This window comes from Colius striatus, chromosome 1 (assembly GCF_028858725.1).
Source record: "Colius striatus isolate bColStr4 chromosome 1, bColStr4.1.hap1, whole genome shotgun sequence".
NCBI classification, from domain to species: domain Eukaryota; kingdom Metazoa; phylum Chordata; class Aves; order Coliiformes; family Coliidae; genus Colius; species Colius striatus.
The window spans coordinates 193,168,039-193,192,677 of NC_084759.1; the positions used below are offsets into that span (position 1 = coordinate 193,168,039).

A 24,639-nucleotide genomic window follows, 5' to 3' on the forward strand; every position below is an offset into this window, starting at 1 on the left:
TCTTTACATACTGAATGCGTAGAACAGATTTAAAAGACTGATCATCAGGATTAAGGAGGCCTAACACTGACTTCAAAGGTAAAACCTCTTTAGCTCCTGCTAAAATTTTTATTATCTTTCTTAAGTTTATACCAAGTAATAAGAAAGTGTGGCTACCAATCCTAAGAGATGACTGAAATAGCTCAGACCATCAACTTCCCTAACCTGCGTGTAAATTAAAGTTCATCCCCACAGTATCATCATGCCACTTAGTGAACTCATTAATGCCAAACAAAGTACAAATGTACTTATTCTATTACAACACCACAATCAGCAAAGATTAGAATTAAATTCTGTGAAAAAGTCTGTACTATCCAGCAGGTCAAACAAAACTGGAGAGCAGAAAGTGACAACCGCACTAGAAGCACTGTTAAGCCACACACACCGTTCAGCATTTTTTGAAGGCACAGGGAGCGGGCATCAGCACCTTATCTATATGCTATTTTTTTTAGAAATGTTAAACACACACACACTTGCATGTACCCCAGTACTCCAAAGACATGATACGAAAGCAAAATATGTTAAATTTAGGAGGTTGACTGCCTCCCAAATTACAACTTTTGTACTAGAGCTTGAAAGTATCACCCACCAAGAAACCGACAGCACGTTTTGGTAACAGCTGGACAGAAGTCCTGACAAGTTAGTCCAGCTGAGTTTTGAAATTCTGTTAAGTGGCAACAGAGAATTTCACAAAACATAGACTGAAATAAGTATTAGCACTACAAATCACATCTAGTTATCAAAAGTAAAAAAAAAACCCAAAACACCACATAATTTCGCTATGTATGTTTAACAATTTCTCTCATCATTAAACTCAGAAATATTCACATACACACATCCAAAGTTATGGTCATATAAACTGGATTAGGATTCCCTGTCAAAACCAAGCTCATGGTTTTAAGTCTTACAGACAGAAATATTGAGAGATTAGTATTTGAGGATATGAGCAGCCTGTATTGTGAAGAAAAAAATTACAAAGCTGTGAAATAATTTTGTTTCAAAAAGAAATTGACTTAGTAATCATCTCATCATAGAAGAAACCTGAACCTTTTCTATCTTATCTTCAGTAGCTTACTCAAAGTAGTCTAGTTATTATGAAAGCTACACTCACTATTATGAAACTTTAACAATGTTCAAACAGACTGAATTATTCGACAACGGTAAGAAAAAAAGGCAGTGGTGACAACATTCAATAATACACATGGAACTGCAACAATTCTGTTGTAATGTTATCTTAGAAATTATAAGCCAAGTAAAAGGCATCGATTAAATAAACCTTATATGCTGAAGGCCATCAAACCTGCAGGAACTGTAAACACTCCTAAGTCTACACAGTTGATACCTACTTAACTTTACAACCTTTACTGTGGAAAGGTCTTTAAGCTTTACTCACCTGACATATTTTCCCTTTTCCTTCGTTGCAACAGCACTGCCCTTTCTTTATCTAAACTCCTGAAATAAAGAAATAAATTTGATGCATAATGTGAAGAATGGAATAAACGTATCAAAGGGTTAAAGCTGATAGTTTCTCGGCTACTATTTTGCATTCACTATTACAGAATAAACAGTAGACTAGCTGAATCTTTACTCTGAAAAGCGCTGGTTGTGCACTGTTGCCACCCATTGTAACACAAAGCCTACACAAGTATCCAAATACTTGAAAACATAACAAAACATTTTGTTGCTCAAAGGATTACAGATTTGCAGGCGTTAAACCATTCTCCTGCAGATTTTTCAAAATAATTGTCAAAATACAATACAAACAAAATAGTATACAACAAGGTCCAAAGTATTGCTAAAGTGTTCTGAATGTGCATGTCTTCACTGCTTAATTAACAGATCTGTAACATAAAAAACAGGTATCATTTTATATGGTACACCACAAGACAAATTATGATGTCAGTTAGGAATGATCTGCCTACTATGCAGAAAAAAATGCCCTCCTTGTTACATGACTTCAAGTTTGAGAGAGACACACAAATACACATTACAGAGTAAAAAATCCTCCAAGTGAGCACTGCAGCATGTTAGAATGAGGCTGTAAAAAGACACAGAAATAGTAGTGGGGCAGCTGACCTGGAAACACTGCTGTTAAGGGTTCTTAATATATGACAGTCATGAAACAAAGTATGGAACGGACTAATGGACTGTCTATGTATTGTTCAGTCTGAGAAAGGCCTGGGAATCAAGCGTCTATTCCTGCTGCCCACTGAGGTGAAACAATGACTGCTGTGAATAAGGGAATGGAGACGGGTAAGATCACCTGCATCAGAAATGCAGCTCCTTTCACTACAATTGTTAGGATTGCTACCTGATCTGTGTTTTATCTGTTGGTTCTGTCTCTTTATATTCTCTCATTGTTCCAGTTTATTTAAACTTCAAACCAAACTACTCACCTTGGCTGACAACGTTCACACAGATATATGTCAGGAATATGCTGTCTGTCGATCCCCATGCAGTCAATGTGCTGCCAGACACTTAAAAAAAATCCAACAAAAACTCCTTTTAATTATCATTTTAAATACTGTGTGCACAATACATATACACACACAGAGACATTCATTTTTTCATCAGATAGAGTTTTAGGCAATATTCAATCTCAATCACTCTCTTTGCCACCAATCTGCTAGCTGCTTTTCTATTCCACTGATCACTGTAATTCCAATATTGTGGCTGTCTCTGGGTATCTGTGTTTCTTTAGATTCATTTTCCTTCTTGAAATTTTTTCTCTAACACTGGAAATAAAAAATGATAAATTATCACAATAAAGAACAAGACAGAGGTAAATATCCTCAAGCAAGAAGACATGCTTTATATAGTAACAGGTGGTTTGTTTTAAAATCAAATGTATTTATAAAATACTGATTGGTTTTCCTATTAAAATATGTATTCAAATATATGGACTTATTTAGTTACATATTTTAATAGAACATACAAATATATGTTTTTACACACACCCCCCACATGAATGGTAGCACTGCTGTGCAGCACAGAAAGAGTCAGGGAACACAGGCTGCTTGCTAGACTGAAGGCTAACCTAGGACAGTAGTTTATGCTGATCCCACATTGCTAGAAGGAATCTGAACACAAAAATTGTTATTATCTTCCCACTTGTGAATTTGTCAGAACTCTGTCCAACTCCTCACAGAGGAGGTCATCCTCATAAGAAGCACCTAACTGGTGATTGCCTACAGCTCCACTCCTGAAAGAACAGCTAAATACATTTCAAAATAAGGGAAAACGTTATCAGAATGAAGGACCATAAAAATTAATAACAAGGTTGTTAAGCTTGTTTCTTAAGCATGACAGTAGAATGGAACTCAAATTGATGTTTTAATTAGCTGTAATAATTGTTTTAGGAACACAAAACTATCTAACAAATTCACTGTTTATTAAGCGTACTGAACGTAAAAATATGGGCTAATACTGAACAAGGCCAAAACCATGAGATTTGCCTTCTCCTGTTAAGCATCTCAGCTCTAAAAATTTCTAAGCTTTTTTCCACGTCTAAGTACTTAATAGCACACACTTATTTTACTATGCACAAGTAGGTGCTTAAACATGAACACAGAAGTTTGAGCATTTAACTTCAGCTTCGCCAGTAAGAAACTGGCTTAGTCATTTTCTAGTCATTAAAATTCTTAAAACTATGTCCTTAAAAAATTAAGAGTTCTTACCAGAAAGACCATGTGCAGAAAAAACAATACTTAAGTTTCTTACAGATTATTTTGCATTCTGCAAGTTATGAGACTTAACATATACACAACTTACCAAAATGCTTTACTATTCAGGACATGCAGATTGAGAACCAATCCCTAAGTCTTTATTTCAGCATATTAACAAATAGCTTTGACAAAATACCAGTGATATCCCTTGTAGAGAGGGAAAGGATATTGCCTTGTTAAGTGACAATGCATAAGCATTTGAACAAAGTAATACAAGTGGTCAAGACAGACTGGAACAAAGTATAAAATACTCACTGGCCTTAATCAACTACCTTGCCTATCAGAAAGCCATAGAGTAACCTTCAAACGTTGTTTTGATGGAAGGAAATTTCCTCAGAATGAACATAATTACAACTCCATTTAGTTACATTTACTTCAAGTTTTAAGTATTTTTTACCTTTAAAATTAATATTCATTACCTGCATTTGTCACAACAGATCATATATCCATCATCATGTGTAAAGCCACAAATGCATCTGGTGATATCAGTTCCATAGCTTCCATCCTCTGATGTACTGATGGTAGTAGCACTGGAGGTTTCATCAAAGTTGGGAGTGGTAAATATGCCTACTTCATTCTTGCTTATAAGCACTGATGGAGGAGGAGAAGCTGGAGGCGTTGGAGGAGGCCGAGCACCATAGTTATGGTCCTAGATTTTTGTTGAAAGATAAGTTACAGCAATCAAACAAACATCAGTGTATAAACGTTTATGCCAATGTGCAAGAATTCCCTTTATAAAGAGCTTTGGAGACTTTCTATTTTTTTCCTAATAGTTTAACATTTTGTTTGTTACTGCTCATTCTTGTTTTCTACCTTCTTAACAACATTTCACATACAAGTGCATTAGATTCTGTATTCAGCTTGTAACCAACCATCTTTAGTCAACTTACTCAACTCCCAGTAAGATATAAAAATATAAGCATGAATCACAAGTTTTTCCAGTTAAGATCAACAGCTTTCATGTAATCTATTTTACAGAGAATACCGAGCAGAAACTTACTGCATATGGCAAACCAATGTAACTGTGTGAATGTGAGCTGCTGGTATACAACTGGTGCGGGTAACTGTTCGATTTTTCAACTACCACAGGGCTAGCTTCTACAGATTCTGGTCTGCAAGGCAAAAGACAAAAGAATAAAAGCACTTAATATCTAGTTTATATTAATAAATTACAGGTACTTGTTGCATAACTTCTAATTGATTGCCTGCTGATCCTGTTTAGAGTTGCATACAAGAGAGTGGGAGAAAACTTGCAGACCATTCCCCAAACACTCCTGAAAGCAAAAAGAAACCTCAACTCTCTAATTTAAAATGAAGCTTCCAGAGTGGCAGAGAACTTAGGTGTCTGCCAAGTTACAAAATTTTTCTCTAATAAAAAGTACATGCTGAATTATGCAACATAATCTGCAAATCTGGGGCAGAAAAGCGTGTTCCCCACTTTGTCAAGGAACCAGTCTGTATGCTCACATCTATACAATTGGAATAGAAGCTTCAGACTTTCGGACTTTAGCTTAATTATAACCAAAGACAGAAGCAGTAATTCAGGCAGCTGTGAATCAATACAGCTCTGCACTCCTGCCAATTCGGCAATGTGCATTCAACAATGACATCTACCAGCAGTATCAATGGCCGCCTGCCACCAGTCACTAAAACAGGGTACTGCTTCAACAAACAAAAGCTCTAAGTAGGGCAATTCTATCCAATAAAGGCAGTTCCTTGATTGATCTTTAAACAAGGGTGAAAAAAAATCCCAAAACAAACCCCCCAAAATTTGTGAGAGAAAGTTTTGCAGTAAAAATCAGTGTCTTATTTAATATACAAATCATGCTTTATACGCACTAAACCACAACATGAAAGACAAGGAATAAAGGAATACTGAAAAAGAAATATCTTCTTTAGCAAAAGAAATGATATCTTTATTACCTTTCCTCAGCAATTACATTCATACATGCATGCAAGCATATATATGTTCTCATGACCAAGGCAATTTTAATCAGTAACTTGAGCTTTTTCATTGTGGCATATTATTCAATCACACTAGGACAAACTTCAAATAAACCCATTTAACAAAAGTTGGTTGGTTGCGGTTTTTTTCCCACAGAAATGCAAGGCAAAGTATCAGTCTCTAAAACTGAAGGGGCTTTTAACTTGTATCACAAATCAAGCCTGGTTCACTTCTGAAATTTTGCTTTTATTATGTGTCAAGTCTATTTCCCATCACAAATATCTTAGTAATTCGTTGAACTGGTATTTAAAATAAAGCTGGTATTCCCAAACCTTAAGTTAAAATACGCATCAGTGTTTTTTCTTAGTTATCAAGATATTATAAAAATAAATAGAGGCACTTTTTTTGGTGCCATGATGTGATATTGATTTGATTTAAAAGGAAATAAGTAATTTAGATTTCTTGGTAACATTTTTTGTAACAACTAATAATTAGCTTTCTGAAAATAACATAAAGTATTTCCACGTCTACCTGAAAACGTCCTAATAACATTTTTGGTGGCTCACTTCTTAGTAACTTTTTATGTGAGGTTACTACCTGGTAACACTTTAAAAAGAAACACCAGTTAAACACACTACTGGGTCAAAAAAAATCCCTATATTTAAGATTAATGTCTCTAACAGTCAACAGCTGCATTTTCTCAGAGGGTGAGCAAACACAAGTGCACAAATCATGTGAAATACTAACATCAGAAATACACCTTCCGACTAGCATGAGACAAAACCCAACTCTGACAACATCTGGCCTTTACTACCTCAAACCCAGAAAATTTCACATTTACTCTTGGACCACTTCTCAAATTGCAAATAATTTTATTCACCGTTTGTTGGAATTACTTTCTAGAAGCAGCTCAGAATTTACCAGGTTCAAACCCATGACTAAAAAAAAACCCAAACCCAGACAAAAGCTGGAGAAGTTGTGCCTTTCCAACAGATTTGCCTTCATCTATTTACTGACGTAATGCCTTTGTGCTGTAATCATATACCATTCACGTCATCTAGTTAAACCGCCTGATGATCCAGCCAATCAAGTGCCAATGAATGAGGCACTGACTAGCCATCCATCACAACTAGGGCAGAATTTGGAAACATAGAATGGTAGGGGTTGGAAGGGACCTTTAGAGATAATCTAGTCCAATTCTCCTGTAGAAGTAGCTATTTAACTTCTCTTTCTTCAGTTCAAGAGAGTCTTGACCACTGGATTCCCTCTGCTGCTTTTCTTCAACATTTAGTGACTGGGACAAGCAATGGCACAGTTACTCATCTACGTGTTCAATGCTCAACCCAAGCTTTGTTTGCTTCTGTATATGGAAAATAACTCCATTTTCAGAGCAGGAAGGCTTACTGATATAGGGCAGAGGGGCAATTCAGGTCTTTCAGTAATGCCACATTTAATTTAAGAGTTTCCTTTATTAAAAATAAACATTATCATGACCTAAATACCACCTACTTCAACATGGGAACCTCCAGTAAAAGACAACAGAACAGCAGTGTCCTAAGGAGAGGTCATGTGCATTTTGTCAGCTGACTACAAAAATTAAAAAGGTATTCTAAATTTTCTGAAAATGTGGCAAGACAATGCACCCTACTCCTACCTACTCCAGTGATTTATAAATTGGTTAAGAGAACCAAGTTCAGTATTTAGAGGCATGACAGTTGTGTGCAGCAGAAGCATTAAGCTTCCAAAAGCAAAATACAGGAAACAAATTCATTTATCCCAAACTATTTTAATGTAAAACTGACTAAGTACAAGGTAAAAAGGAAAAAGCAGAGCTTTACTTGGGCAAAGACAGATAGAAAAAGGGCTGGAAAAAAAATCAGGCGAGACATAAAGGCAGTTAAATCTTTGAATTAAAAAAGTTTTAACACAAATGAAAAATCTGAGTAAAATCAGCTTTCAGCAAAGATTTTTTTTTTTTCAAGTGCTCATCCAAGGGGGCCTCAAGCACCACTTTCAAGTCCAACAGATGCTCACCAGAGCTTTGAATGTAGCTTACTGTTCCATTTATCCACTCAAATGCTAAGCTGGGGAAAGAGTAGAGAAAATCATGAAAGATGGGAAGAAGGTCCCATCATTCACTGAAGCTATGAAATTAATCATGGGTTTCCTTTAGAATCAATAGAAAAGGGATATTCATCCCGTAAGTAGTAAAGAACAAGTATAATTTCTCCACAGAATGACAGACAACCTTCTAACTTTGGCAAACAGGCTACCAACACTTTACTATGCCCATCACCCCATTTCTTGTTACCTCTCTTCTGTTCATGATGTGCATGACTTTGACCTCAGACAAAAAATATATTCTGTATGCTATCATTTGTCTGAATGTCAAGGCTGCCTTCTCCTATAAGCATCTCAGAATTGGAAAGCTTTGTGAAGGAGTATCTGTTGGTAAAATACTTAATTGTACAACTGATTAAAGCATATCACATAATTTAAAAATGCTTTTTTGAATTTTTTTGTACTCAAGCAGCAGTGATGAAGTAGCAAGGCACTAATACTGTTATGGATACTCACCCTAATCTCACCATTGCATTCTTACAGGCACCTCAAAAAATAACTTTTCAGGAAGAAAAAGTGTAAGCATTCAGACCTGAAAGAACACTATGAGGCTTTCCTTGTTTGTATTTTTGAACATAAGCCAGGCCTCTGGCAGACAGAGGCACTTCATGCTTGTGAGTCTTCTGAGCATACCACATTTTTCAGCTTCACCTCAAACAACTGCACCCTTAGTGTCTAACTAAGGGAAGTATTTATGATACTCTTTAAAATCTGAAATATTTATAATATAGTATATTTGAAGTTAGACCAAAATACTAACATTATTCCCCAAAACAAACAAATATTACTGATAAACCAACCATGACATTTTGCTAAAATGTCAGGTATGTATTTTAAGTGTTGTGGTTGTCAAATCAAAACTGTGCAAAATATTCACAGGGAACAAAAAAGTACCCCAGAAAAAGCTTCCCCCCTGCTCTTGGGCTGCAACAATTTAAGACATTCCCGATCTTGAAAACATGAACATAGTATTTTCTAAATAATGAAAAGTGAAAAATTACCCATAGGTTTTTAAAAAAACCCAAGACTCAATTTTCATTCTGCAAGAGAAAAATCTCATGTGTTGGGTCATTTCCTACTGTAAGTACAATGCAAACTGAAAATATTCTGCATGTTGCCAGCAGATGGCATTAGCGAGAAATTAAATAAGCAACACGAGATCAGTTTACAAAAACTCAGTCCCTACAAACTTTGATTAAAGGAACAATCTATACATCTATATTAAGGGAACCAACTATCAACCAATTCTCAGCACTAGTCAATTCTTTGGAAACTCTTGTCCCCCTTTTAAATACCATTTTGTTTCTGACCATGAAAACATTTAAAGAAAGGAGTGATTTTTGACTAACATCCAAAATAGAATCAGTCCTTAGAATGTGAGGCCACTAACCACTTCTGTAAAAATGTAGGAATTCAAATGGGAAAATAAATCTCACTAAAACTAAAATTTTCAAAGGTAGGTGGGCATTCAAGCTTCAGGCTACGAAAATTTAAGCTAACAACACTTCCTGAAAACATTTCTCAAAAACCCAAATGAAGCATGCTTCATTCCAAGCATGCTTCAGCAGCACCCATCTGCCATACACCAGTTTGGTGGCTCTAATTTTCAAGGAGCTCAGGTTTGTTTCCCCTTTGCACCAGCATATCTGAGCAGTGTCTGGCTGAAGATCAGCTCAGATAAAGGGATGTAATATATTTTGGATGAAAAAAAAACCCAGTGCTTTCTATTTTAGGACCTTTCATCTAACCAAACACATCTGATAGGCCTCACTATCTCAATGAAGAACTAAGCGCTCCTCCTCTACCATAGCGTGAGTTCTCCTACCTAAGCATCTCATTCTCCAAAAAGAGGTTACTCATGGGAAGGTAGTTATTTAAAACTACAGTAACATCCCTAATCTTTTTTTCCCTGGATATCAAACTCAATACAACGATCCATCTATCATGGTTGTTAGGTTCATGATACAGACATTAAAAACCGAAAAGCAGCACTAGTAATGTCACTGCCCAATAAGTAGCTTACACTCAAGTTCTAAGCTAGATTAACACTCTCTTAAGTCAGGAAGTGTATTTTGAACCTTCCAAAATGCCTGGCTCTGCTTACTATTACAGGGCCTTTAACAAGTTAAGCATATTCATCTTCAGTAAACTTTTTACAAAGGCAAAATACATACATATTTTGACTACTACAGCACTATGCAGATCAATCTACCACTGGAGAGCTCACCTAGGTACTGGTAATGACAGATTATTTCAGCCAAATTTTAAGACACTCAAACCTTTCAGTAAGTTATTCTCCACATAGCTACGTGCTACAATTATCAAAATAATGTGAAATTATGTGATCACATTAAATATCCAGCTTTTTAATAGGCTTATCTCTTAGTTTGAAGCATAGGAAAAATTTCAGAGTACTAAGAGACATTTCCTTCTTCTTATGTTTGCTCCTGCTTCAGCAATTGATGAAGCAATATCAGATCTGTCAGTCACAGCAAAGAAATTTTAACTCCGCCCTCTTGGGAAAACCCCAGAACTTGCTCAAAGACAATCTATGATCCCTGTCAATACAATCAATATCCAACATGCTACCCTCTGGAAAAACACACACAAAAAACATGTAAACCACACAGTTGTGTAAGCTGGTAGCTCAGGGACACACCTTTGTGTCACACTTCTTCAGACAGTGTCATGGCTTTCAAATCAGTGTAAGCCAATCATGGAACTACACATTTTCTCAGCCTAAGTATGGCAGAGATTACAACAATTAATCTAATTGGTAACAGCCACTTAACATCTGAAGAAAAGCAGTTCCTAATCGTGTCACCATGCCACAGTATCAAGCAAATAACACACTGTGAACTCTATCCTGTTTATACTGACAGCTATATTTATTTATTTTAATTTCAGCATGGCATGCTGTGTCGGCAAGGAATGTCAACAACCTCGGGAATCATGACCCTATCTAAACATGAAAGAAACCACTGGTAAAGATAACAAAGATCTGTGAAGGGGTCACTCAAGTTATTTTTTTTTTTCCACTAAGGAAACTAACGTTCACGATATGAGAGATCACAAAACAAGTTTAAACTCTTACTGGACAAAAATCTTCAAATCGCAAATTCTTGGTTTTCTTCAGAGAAATGGTGCTAAGAACAGCCTCATATATAACAAAACACAGAGAAAAGCCCCTCTAAAAAGCTGTGCAGGAGTGATTTGCTGCTTGAATGAAGTAATATTACTTAGCACACATTCTGAAGTGCAGACTACATGTAAGCTATTTCAATTTGTATTAAGTTATTAAATGCACCTGTTAAATGAAGGATCACTTCATGAAGTCTGACTCATAAAAGATTTCAAGCAAGTAAGTAAAAGAAGTCTAATCTTTTGTTTCAGTATCTAAACCAAGCAAGCCTAAGAGAGGGAATATCTTGCATTACAACAGAAAGGCTCAGAAGGCGACAAAGAACAATGTCATCTTGAGTGTTTAAGAAATAGCAAACAAAAACCCAATAAAATGATGAATTAATACTTTTTATTAGACTTAAGCAATGAACTTTTTTTTTTTTACATATGAATACACGAAAAAGTATACAAGATTCACTGTGGCTTGCACATACTCTCTTGATCTTTAAACTTGAGGATTTTTTGATATCTGTCTCTTCCAAAAAATCTCACCTTTTGCATACTCTACTGTTGAAAAAGCAACAGAGAAAACATACACAAAAATATCCAGATACTACTCCGAAATATAGAGTTCACTCAATGGGATGATGTTCCTCTGTACACAGGTAAAAGTTGTAACACCACCTTTTACCTCTCAAAGAACCAAGTTGTCCAAAATGTTGTTTTCCCTTTCATAACATTCAACAGCCAGGCTGATACTACACACATGGAAAGATGTTTGTTTGCCAGGAAAAAGTCTCAAGCCAGAGCTCAATAATACCCAAACTCTAGGCCGTCAATACACCAAACCCCACACTGCTGAAAAATCCGAAATTATCCCCTCCAAAACAAACAAAAAAACCTCTCCAAACCAATCACTTCCCAAAACAAATACTCCACCCTCCCCTGCCCAACCCCCAGAAATTCACTATGCTTATTTCATGCAAAGGAAGTTTAACTCAGGATTTCATTGGCTCTTTGTAATCCCTTATACACAGTTACTAAGTCAAATGATTTCAGAAATGAATTTCTACTAGCTTTCCAATACAAAATAATAGTTAAGACACAGTATTAGACAGTTAAGCTAGGCCTTCAGCTTTCATAAACATAGGCACCTTTACCCAATTACTATCACTTTCTTGCAGTTTATCACAATTTACCAAATTTACCTATCACAAAAACCAATTTACCTAACCTAGGAAATAAAAAATGGGATTTTTACCTATAATTAAAAGGAAGTCGAAATGCCAAAATATTTCAAGCATTAAAAGCAAACCAGGCAGCACCTGTATTTCTCAGCCCGCTAAGCAAGAAAAACGTGCATCTGTAAAACAGTTTAGCTTCCTTCATTTGCTCTCCTTGAAGAAGAAGAAACTGACTTAAGAATAGATATTAATTTAAGTAGAGATTCAATTCTCTCCAACAGTATTCCAAAAATATTGACTGGGGGGGAAAAAAAAAAAATCCCAGAAAACTTACAAATATGTTCACATACTTACTCTGAGCCTGCAGCCATTTCCAAATAAGAAGTATCTGCTGTGTCAACCCCCAATGGGATCACTATGCTCATGACGTTCGTTTCTGATAAATTCGATTACTACGGAGTCCTATGCATTGGTATCCAAAACACTGGGGCATGCCAGCCACAGTGCTCATTGCAAACATCTAAGTGCATCCACAAACCCTGTAAAAAACAAACAAACAAACAAAAACAACAAAACCAAAACATTGAGTCAGTCAATTTTAGAGTCAGGCAATTTTACATCATCTTTTTTAGAAAAAAATTTGTCACAATGATTTCAAAAGATTAAATTTTTATAAGCTGTTCACTTCAAATACCCTTAAGAGTGTGATGATCTTAAGGTCTGAGCTTAAAAATATTGTAAACTGACAAAACGTAATTTAAATTGTTGATTAAAATAACCCCATTTATCACATTCAGTAAGCTGACAAATATTAACTTTACGTCAGACTTACTGAAGTACACTTGCATACTGCTTTATGTTGTAGAGCCCAGTTGCTGTACCTTTGAACAGAGACCTGGTTGCAGAATTTTTAACAGCATAGCAAAGCTACAATCTGCTTGACCTACACAAGTGAACAATCCTACCTACCGAACAGTTACTACTAGTCTCCCACTCCTCTTACCAAGTAGGGTAGAATATCAAATCAAGTATAAGAGAGATGTACACAATCTGTCTCTCTTCACAGATTAGTAAATGTGCTTTTATGGCCTGATACAGTTGAGCATTTCCACAAATGGCTAGGTAATTGAAGCAAAATATCCTCAAATCTCCAATACTTGATAATAAACAATTGTAAACTCCTTCTAAAATCTCAAAATTGCAAGAACACCATTCACTTTGCAATGAAGCACACATGTAGTGCCTAATAAATACACTCCTTCCATCTGACAAAGTGTAGTATCTCAGTTGAAGTCTACAAAAGCCCAACAGTTTTGACAGTGATGTATTTTAACACACTCATTCTTGCCAAACATTAGACTGCCAAGAAAAAAACTAACAACAAACTCTAACTCCAGTGAAAAATGGGGCACTTATACAAAGGACTTCAGAAAAGCATTGTGAACTTACAATCTGAATTTGCTCCTTTTATTGATAAAGTTGTTATCTTTATGATGAAGTGGCATCTACTGGGCATCTCAAGAAGAACTGGTGCCAACTCATATACTACAATTTTCTCTCACTACTGAAGTCTGGCAATTAACATCAAACATTCTGGCATGTTCTTAAATGTCTAAACCTTCTACTGGTTCATTCCCTCTCTAAACATAAGTTGTGTTTTGGTCTCATTGCATGAATCACCCAACACAAGGAACTATAAAGCAATCAGGCCAACTAGCCATTGGGTTATCTTGTCTTCCTCATTTAAACACCAAGTATTGTCTTATCAAATAGCACAGACGTCTAATAATACCATTAACTATGCATAAAAGGAAAACTCATACTACTTTCAAGAATAAGCAGCAAGACAAACCTGTTTAACCAAAAGCAGGCATAAAAGAAACCCAAAGCACCTCTTAGAGATTAAGTGAGCACTCATCATTATGCCACAATATGGTTTACTAGTAGGGTAGAGCCTTGAACCTACATCTACAACCGACAAGAAACAACAGCTCACCATTTAGTTCTCTTCCAAATAAGTAAAAAAATTATACTGATTCCTACCCAGTAACTGAAAGGAAAACATCAATTTTTTTAGTCCAGATAAGCAGGCTATTCCAGGTTAAGTGTGATACCCTGAACTGCCAACTGCATTTTCACCTATGCTAACAGATCATTAGCATAATAGAGACTTCATTTTATGTTTATTATTTCTAAAAAAACATTTTATTGTGCTTCAAATTAGTTCTATAAGATGTACTGGACACAACTGTCTAGGATCAAGATCCTCACTTAGATAAACATTTCTCACACTTAAAACATGCTTTTGCTTGTGGTGTGGTTTTTCTTAATTGAATTTCCTCTTAACACTTCTGACCAGGTAGAGTAACAACAGGAAATTAATGTAGGCAAAAATGTCCAGGAGACTCATGGAACTGAAGAACCTGCCTTAACCAGCTGCCTCATGGGTTGAGATTTGCAAAGCTTACATAAAGCAACTGAGGTTACCCAATCACCATATTTTCTAGTGACCTTCATTGTCAACACAAAAAGACAACATGTGGTTACCAAATCTGAGAATCAAGTGAAATTTCACGTGGTGGTTTTTGTATTGTTTTAAAACAAGTAACGCAGAAAGAGAAAAGACATAAAATTAATTAGCAATGCATGGCTCAAGTAATGTCATTATCTGCCACCACAAAACTACATCATCAATCTTGTAAGAAAAAGAAAGGGGTGGGGTTGGGGGGGGGGGGGGGGGGGGGGAGTTGAGTCAAGATAAACTTCTTACCCTACTTCAAGCTACTGAAATATATCTTTAAGCCTTAGCTAGAATCCACTCAAAAATTCCAAGAGACTAATCTACACTGAATAAAATCAGCGACTCGAGGAACTCAAATTTATTTTGCCAAAAAACTTTAAACACAAGTTGTTTCATCTAGAATGCAGCAAACATGACTACTGCAATACTATCTCGTTACTTTTTACCACCTAAAGATTTCAGGTCTTCACCATGCCCTCCCCAGTTTCTCCTCTGACTATAGCTAAGTATGGAAGAATGAAGGCAGTTACAACACCTACACAGACAGGTTGTAACACCTACACAGCTACCTCCTACAGAAGAAAGTTAATCCAAACAAACATAGCTCACTATTTATGGACAATCATCCTTGGTTTTCAGTAAGGGGAGGGGACCTTACTGAAGACCCAGGACAAATTCATGACACTATAACCACTTCTTAACTGAACTGTGACATTACAGGCTGTCCAATGACGAAAACCAAAGAGATGTCTGATTTGAGGTGAAGGAAAATGATAATTTTTTGTCATGTCAGAATAAGTGCTGACAAACTAAAATAGTCCAAATATTTTTACTGGGTTACAGTACAAAAACCGTATAGAACAGAAATACATGAGCAACGCTCTTCCTTATAAATCTTAAAAGCGATTGCTTATCATTTGAAACTTGGTATTTTAGATGAGTCACAAAATACTATCATAATGTGGTACTTTGCAAGTTCTACAAGAACCCATCTATTTCAAGTCATTATTCTTTCAGAAAACTGAGAATCTGTCACCCATAGCCTCCAAAAGAAACTGATTTCATAAGTGCAAAGAGTGGAAAGAAAGGTGCCAGAGGAGATGTCTTCCTATATTCCAAGCAGCTTATATACCATTTGCGATTTCATACAGTACAAGAATTTGAAAATTATAAAGGCCACACTGGTTTGTCCAGTTAATTTCAGGGTCATATAGCTGAAAAGCACTATGTAAAAACTACAAGTCTGGAGGTTAATGAGTAATGATAATGAGCAAAGCAGTTAATCTACCATATCACCTTCATCTCAACAGCAGAGGACCTGCCTGCAATTTTGTGACCACCCTCATTACTTTTTCAGTGATAATACACTATGATCTTTGAAAATAATTTTCACAATTTCTTAGATTCATCATGTCTTCTTCATTATCATCCTACCAGTACAGCTTTTAATATAAAACCACATTCTTAGAATCATAGAACGGCAGGGTTGGAAGGGACCCTTAGAGATCATCTAGTCCAATTCCCCTGCAGAAGCAGGTTCACCTAGATCAGCTCGCATAGGAACATGTCCAGGAAAAAAATTGCTTTTATTTGATTTTCAGTTAAAAAGTTTATCTTGCCTTAATAGGACAATTTTAATCTTAAAAATAAAAACTTTTTTGTTCACTCTGGTTTATGATATCAAACCCATTTTTTAAAAAAAACTGTGTTTTAACAGAGGTACAGAAGAGCAATATGCAACAAAATATTAAGCTGTGTGACTTTGTACAAAGAACATTAAATAACAGAAAATAACTTACATATTTTCCCTGAGGTATTTCACTTACACAACATTATTCTGTGGGCTAAGGAAGACCACATTTCCTTTCTGTCACATCCTTTTAAGATGAACTGGGTGACAGCAAAAGGAAAAAAAAAAAAGCACAACCTTTTCACTGGTACACAGAGGAGGAAAAAAAACCCCCAAATATAGAGGGCTCAGCTCTTGAATCAGAAGGTAAATGGGTCATCTCTTGAAAACACAGATTTTTGAACCTAATCCTAAAGGATCCAAACATTCAAAGTGAAATCCAGTTGCTATGATTATGTGGGCAGAAAGGGACTCCAAGTCTACTTTAATCAGCATGACTTTTTTCCCCTCCTTCCACTTACTTCTTGTAGGACCATCAAAAGCTGTATAGAACGGTTTCAGGAAACAAGCAGATGATAGATCACCTAGACAAAAAGTACACTTGAAAAATAAGAACTTGAAGTCTAGCCAAACTGTCTAGATGATTCCAACAAGGTTTCATAATCCCAGCTATCAATCACCCTCTAAGTGTCAGAGAGTCCAGACAAATTCTTCCATGGCATTTCACTTGTAGGTGGATTTTTTTTGTTTTGGGTTGTTTGGGTTTTTTTCCCCCTTAAGAAGGAAGGAAATTATTTTAAAAACATGTAACTACTTTTACCTCCATTTTTTGTCATTTTCAGAAACTCAGTTCCCAGTACACATTCAAACAGAAAATAAAAATATAACTCTGATCACAGAACTCTGACTTACCTTTATTAATCATAAAGCATATTTTTCAAGCCAGAAGAAACCAAACAGTACTTGTACTAGGAAAGGTACAACACACGTGGTTGTATGCTACATTGGTGGCTCACCTGTGCAAGAGATTTAACCTCTTTTAAGAAGGCAGAGAGAAGAAATATAGGACCAAGAAGTCTGCTAGAACCTATGCTGTACATGTATGAATACTAAAGTTCTCATCTGGGTGCAAAGATGCCAAACTTATAAATATTACAGATAAGAGGTGGTGGGAGCACCACTAAAGACTTTTTTGCTTTAATGACTAAAAACTCACACTAAACAGAAACCAATAAAACAAGAAAAATCTTTTAACAGGGTGGTTTTTTTTTTTTTTAAATCTATTTTGGGATTTTTTTCAATCCACATTTACCCTTCAACCTAAAAAAACCAAAGGGGGAAAAAATTAATGGAATATGTTTCTTCTTCTTAGTATATCTTGACGGCTTTTTATACCAACAAAGTCATTGTTCCTTGTCTTTCCTTCCCCATAAACCAAGATTTCCAGATTCTACTGTTATATGATAGCCACTAAAGACAAAAATAAAGTTAAAAACCCTATTCAAAAGTTAGGACTAAAATTCAAAGCAAAATGCAATAAAACACTTATACTCTAATTTATAAAGGGTTATCAATGAAATAATGAACTACTCTTACAATTATTTCTTAAGTGCTTAAGCCTAAGAATTTTCCACACCCACGAAGCACTGCACTGGTTTTAATAAGTTGACTGTTAAATCAGTTCTCACATCACTAGCCATTACAAAAATATTGAGCCTTTTTGTTCCCGTTTTTGACTGCAACATACACGTGAAGTTCTTTGGTATTTTTTTTTCTAGAAACTGCCTCCATCAGTCATTACTTGTCAATAATCTAAGACTAAAGAAAAAAAGATAGTTACATAGTTTAGATGTTTAGAGACTTGGGGATTTCATCACAGAATGCCTTTGCAGAAAGAATTACCAGAGTCTCCCTAAACACAGAGCAGAAATTTAAGAAAGAAAAATCTAATTATAATTAGATTAGCCTCTAATTAGGCTGGGTATTTAATGAGAGGAAACAGTACTGGTTTAAGACAAATAATTATTTAGATTTTATACTGTTTTATGTAACTTTACCACAAAGTCCTTAACTAATGTCAATGCACTAAAATTATTATACTAACCAAATTACCACCTCTACACTGTGTCTGCTCTGCATCTTCTGAAGGTCTATGCACAAAATATATGTAACTTGGGGGGGGGGGGGGGGTGGGGAATCTAAACCTTCTGACTTATCTACAAACACCAACTGTTTTCCCTCAAAAGCAAAATTGTGTAACTTTAAATATACAAAAATTTGTAAAAGAAAAAAAAGATAATTTATATGTAGTTATTGAGTAACTGAAACATTTGAGAGTAAGTAGCACTCCTGAACAGCTGAAAAGTTTTAGTCTCTTTTTCCCAATTAATGAAGACCTAGGGAGTTCACCCATGTTTAAGCAGACCTTATTTCCCCTGAGCACAAATATGGAACATACTCCCTTGCTAAACTAAATTCATTGCCTCACATCCTTTATAACCAAAACCTAATAGATCCTTGGAGCAGTGTTTAAATTCCAGAACACAAATAGTATACATAAAGATTAATTTTTAAGCGATGTGTACAAATCTATGGGAATTAACATGAAACTTACTGCAACAAACAGATGAAACTGTTGAAACAAAGCGATTTGTATAATCAAATTTCCACGCGTGTATGGAGTCAAGAAGAATAGATGGGGTAGAGTTATCAGATTTACAGATAAAAATTATTCAGACACAAAATACACAAAGTAGTTCCATGAGACTGAGTCAAGTTAGACCTTTCACTTCAACCAGAACACAATGCTAACCTGGTTGTAACTCTAAGTCAATTTGAATGTAAAAACAATGTACCTTTACTCATACAGCACTAAGCCCAGACAATAACTCCGACTTCTGTTGTTCCCAGTAGAAAATTCACACTACTGTAGGCCCACATTGGCTCCGGTAAGTCACATGGGATCACTCTGAAACTAGTTTCACATCTCAATGAGGTCTTGATTTCGCATGAGGCAAGATGCAAAGACTTCCAAGATTTCGAGGGCTGGACTAGATGATCTCTAAAGGTCCCTTCCAACCCCTACCATTCTATGATTCTATGATTCTAAGATGGTACTGTTTCTGGACCTCTGCTGATGTTGATGTCAGTTGTTTATACAAGTTACCTTAGGTAACAGAGATGCCAGAAAAGGTAGCATCCTGTTTGATTGTCTAACCACATTGGAAAGAAGGTATAGTGGTGCCTCCCTCTCCCTTAAATATTTTTTTTTAATAAGACAAGGTGGATAAAAACAAATTTTAAGTGCTGGTACTCATCACAGCAGACAGGAGGGCAGTTATGTACCTTAAAATTCAGAGACAGCAAATCGAGACTACTACATACACTGGAAAAGGAAAAAAACAGAATTTAGAGGACAAATGCTTCTATGCATAAAGTTACCTTGGATTGGTCGTGCAATCTGAACATTGTCCTCTTCCCTCCTCCAATTACATCTTTATGTGTATACACATTTTGCAATTGTTAGCAAATGCAATTCTTAAGTCTTCTTTCAGATTTACAGGTCAACAATTTTTAACCTGTGGTGATGAGAATCACCATTCCTACAAAGAAATCCACACAAATGGACCTAAGAAAAGTTGATACACCTATGCACTAGCACAACTTATATAGGTGAAGCTTCTAAGTAAAAACACATCTATCGGAACAGTGTCCACAAATACAGTGTGAAAGCTACTGTCCTGAACTGTCAGAGAGACAAAACACTGAGCTTTCCCACCTGACTTCCTGCCTACAATCCTTTTTTTTTCTTTATGTTTTAATCTTTAATTTTTTGGGGTAACTGGGAGTTTACAGGGAGAAGAGAAGAAAGGATAAAAAGTATATTGTATGTTTTGCTAAACTTCTTCCTACTATTGCTCTGAGCACTTCAATGTTCTGTACACAACAGGCTATTTGTACAACTAGTGATAGGGACATTTTAACGGCACACTCGAGATAGCCTTCAAATAGTAAACCACTCTGTGTGCTTCTGTGTGTATATATACATATGTACCTACACACAAATCTAGGAAAAATACATGCAGCATATATATGTAGAATAAATACACATAAAGTAATCTGAATATTTATTTATTGCTCTGTGTTTCTAAGGAGATAACACATATTTAATCAGACCTAGAAGCAGAATACATGAATAAATGACTAATCTTACCCACAAGGAAGTTGTTGCTCTGTTTCCCCCAACATGCTACACCATGGTATAGATATTGCTAAGAGATCAGGAGGGATATCCAACTTTAAATGTTACACTGCTGCAGTTGCAGTATGAAGTATACAGGCTTAGAAACAACTGACTCCAAATTCAGGACTTTGCTGCTGTTAGCTGTTCTCTATAGTAACCTAACACCTAAGTTAACAGTCTACTTCAAATCCATGCTGAGACAGAAAGAGTAGGAGATAAAAAAAGGACAAAGCAGTCGCATTCAAGAAACAACTTCTTGTAAAATAAATCTGGTTTCCTATGTATTTGTAGTTTGTGTCCAAACATTCATACTGACATAATGTTCTCTGTATGTATCTCTCATATCTTTCTCCCGATCTCCCTCACCACAATATTTATTGGTCTTGGTCCCACTCACAAGCCCCTCAATAAACTCCTACACCATCTACACTGACCAACACATTATCAATACTCAGGTCCATCTCATTCCCTTCACACACGTCCTGCCAGCCAGACCAAAAAGTACGTCCTACGGCTGGTTTAGAGTTACACACGACATGAAAGCTAAAGTCATGCCTCCTCTCCCTGTTTCTCCCTGGACACTGCTTATAGCTGCCCTCTTCCATTCCCTTTGGATTTTCATTAAGCTTCAGGGCACCAACTTCCTAATTGTATTAAATTTTGGGGTTTTAAGTTATTGGTCATACCGGCAGAGACCTAGTGACCTAGTCATCACTAGACTAGCATGTTTAAGAAACACAGATACTAGAGACAAACTACTACAAGGTAAGGCCCCTCCTCCTCCGCTTTAATCAAATGACAATACAGAGTCAGAACAAGTATGGTTGAAGTAAAGAGTTCATTAGCTTACTTCTGAACATCCTGATACAACATATACATGAGATTCAACAAAGACCTCAGTCATGTTTGGAATGACAGACAAACTTCATATAGTGGTCTTGAGTTTGCAATCTAGAGGAAAGAAGAGAAAAAAAAAAAACCTGTCTCCTCTATGGCATTCAAGATTTATGCATTAAAAAACCCTCAAGCTTCCATCATGTAATTATCAGTTCTTCAGTATACAGATATTACACCAACTCCAGTCAGCGGGAAGAAAGCTGCTCTTCTAAGTACAAGCCTAGAATCAGTCTATCAGCAACATTTCTGCCATACAGAAAAGCTCTCTTCCACCAGCTGTAGGCTATCATCCCTTCACAATCTGGTTTAAGAGTGTTGTGCCTGAGTATTCCTGAAGAAGTGATAGCGAATAATCTCTCTTCCTCAAATATATGTTCTCTCATTAAAATATGGAAGACTCCCCCTTACCTCTTCTCTCTCTTCACTCCTTTTCTTCTCTCAGTGGAAGTTAGACAAAATATGGGACTAGGAAGAGAAAAAGAATGAGTGGTAGAAAGGAAATGAAGGTAAATGCAGTTATAGAAAGAATGAGTTTATTGAGCAGAAATCTATCAAAGAAGAAGTATATAGAAAAACTGCATGCTTACAGATTTTAGGTTTTATATGCACAGAAATCAATCCCCAAAATTGAGAATTAACTGCCTATCACTTGATATCTCAAAGTTTACTAAGTATATGCCATACTTCTTAAAATAAACCACCTAGATTAAGGTCTACCCATTCAACAATTATCATTTATTTGAGCTGGAGAGTTAAGAAATTGTAAAATACAAGTAAGGCACGTGAGAAAGAAAATGACTTTGATAGCAATATTGCTTGGAGAAATATATACTCTCTACCTAATACTGGTGTGTTATACTGTATCACTGTAAGATGTAAAAGACCTTTCAGTAGAAAATCAAAGGTTAAGACCATAAAGTAGTTTCCCAATAAAAAGATCTTAGCTTTAAGTCATTCTTTGTATCAGCTGTTTTAGTACTGCAAGCATTTTTCTGCATCTACAAAGTAATAAATAACCCATTACATTTACACAAAATACCTCTGTGTGACTGAACAATTATTCCTCAAGAAAACATTATTGACAACTGTTACCATATTATTCTTGCAAATATTACAAAATACAATGTGTTTCTTTAAGTATATAGAGTTCTCATTCTATAAGAATACTCTGTAAGTCATGTCTACAATTCTAAGGGCTGAGTATATTTATTTTTTAATTAAATATAATAGTATACCTTGTGGCAATTTGGTCACTGGAAGGTCTAAATTCTAAGACCCAGTATTTCTCCCAAGTAGTAAGGTTTTTCTGAGGGAAAACATGTAGCTACAAAGACATATTGGTATTGCCTTCAACCACATAACTATTTTGCTGGCTTCATGACATCATGCTGGCTTCTCTATAAATCTTTAGAGTCTACTGAAATTATTAAGGCACCTACTACACAAGAAGAAAATTCTTTTGACTTATTTTAAGTCTGACAAGTTGCTATTTTGCCATGCCTTCACCTAGGCAGATTCCAAAAAGCAGTTCTCTGTTTTATCAGCGGCATTTAAATTACATGACTAGCTCAACAGCACTTCTACTTTATTTGTGGAAGCAGTTTGTAGACATTCACCGAGTTGTTGCACTTATGCATAGGAATCTAACAAGCAAGTAAAAAATCTCAGAAATTTTAATTCTTTCTAGCAGTTAGAAGAACTCCTTTACGTAATTTTAACCACAATTCAACCTGGACGATATTTCTTAGTAGCAACCTGGCAACATTTCCATGCTCTTTACTTAGATTTTGGGAGGAGAATGGCAAGAAAGTGAGGGAACAGATGAAGGGGACTATGACACATTCAAGGTAAGCCAAAAAATTTAAGATTTTTCCTACTTTCAAAAGAATAAAAGAAAAAAAAATAATTTTCATTTACGATTATTTCACAAAACTATATTGTCTGATTTGTGCTAAGAAACTTTGATTCTATGCATTTGCAACTTTAGACCTTTGTGTCTTTCAAAGGAGATCCCTGTGTATTTTTAATCACTACAGTTATTCATAAAAATTCTGTATAATAATATTGAACAGTAAGATTCCCATCAAGTGTTTCTACCCTAACAACAACAAAAAAAGAGCAATTACCTGTACTACTCCTAAGAGAGGAACTTTATGCTTCTAAAACCCAGTAAAGCAACTACTGTATTGTTTATCGGTTTTGTGTAAAAGTATTCATATTTCTTTTGCAGTTCTAGAATGACAGGCTTGGAAATGAAAGCATAATTGTAATCTCTCTGTATTTCCTCAAAAGCTGTAAATAAACTGAAGGTGAAGACCTGAGAGTTACAGCAGCTTATGTAGAACTTACTAAAAACATTCCTCATGGGGAAAGTTTCTTTAAATCAACATTTAAAACAGGATTAAAGTGTCTAGACTTGGAATATCATTTGTCTTGTGATATGGTTTTAAACACAGTCCACTTATAACCATACTAACGAGGAGTGAGATCCTTTTGTCTACTCAAAGTCAGTTAAGAGCATCACCTCCTTTCTTTTTTAAAGCAAAACATATCATTAGATCTAGTCAGTTTAGAAGAGCTATAGAGTAATCAATACCAAAACAACTCAAATATTCAGAGCTCCTCAGGGTAAAAGATCCAAATCTACCATCCTTAATAAACTTTAAATTCTCACTTTGTAAATAAAAGATATTTCATCACTTTATATGACTGATGAAATAACCAACAACGGACAATAGATTACAGGTCCTTCCTCTTAAATTGTACTATAAAGCACGATAAGGTCATTAAAATCTAGTCTTATCACTCCGTCTTTGAACTTCACTGCAATTTATTTTTGAGATAAAGATAGAAAAGTGAATGATTACCTACACTACGACGACATAAAACTATACACAAAAAAAATCTACAAATGAGAGTAAAACTTTTAAAAGCTTCTCTAAGCCTGAGTCTGCACTATGATGTTTTAGTTCCACACCTATTGAAAAAGTTAACTTAAAATTAAATTCTAAAACTGAAGATAGGTATTATTTTGGCATACTTATATTCTGCCTCATCTGAAAAACTGCTGGTGCCTTGCAAGTCTCACCTAAGTTTTACAACACTGCATCTCCACCTATGTGGTATATGAATTATCACATGAAAGGAGAGTGAATACTCTTTCAACAAAATATGCAGAACTAACACACACATTTTACTTCCACAGTATGCA

General features: G+C 35.6%; 1 protein-coding gene across 6 annotated transcripts in view; it reads right to left on the bottom strand.

The window, feature by feature from the left end:
• Positions 1-24,639, bottom strand: part of KMT2E (lysine methyltransferase 2E (inactive)) — a 67,126-nt gene that overhangs the window by 37,663 nt on the left and 4,824 nt on the right. For 2 of the 6 annotated variants that reach the window (XM_062019084.1, XM_062019045.1), the window contains exons 2-6: positions 12,492-12,676; positions 4,765-4,876; positions 4,184-4,413; positions 2,436-2,516; positions 1,433-1,491 (exon numbers count right to left, since the gene is read on the bottom strand). In XM_062019084.1, the coding sequence (XP_061875068.1) occupies positions 1,433-1,491; positions 2,436-2,516; positions 4,184-4,413; positions 4,765-4,876; positions 12,492-12,562 (553 nt within the window). In that variant the 5' untranslated portion in view covers positions 12,563-12,676. Of the gene's footprint in view, positions 1-1,432; positions 1,492-2,435; positions 2,517-4,183; positions 4,414-4,764; positions 4,877-12,491; positions 12,677-17,200; positions 17,305-21,381; positions 21,483-21,836; positions 21,894-24,639 lie in introns of all 6 variants that reach the window. The other 4 variants (XM_062019068.1, XM_062019076.1, XM_062019059.1 and 1 more) reach the window with 4 other exon arrangements.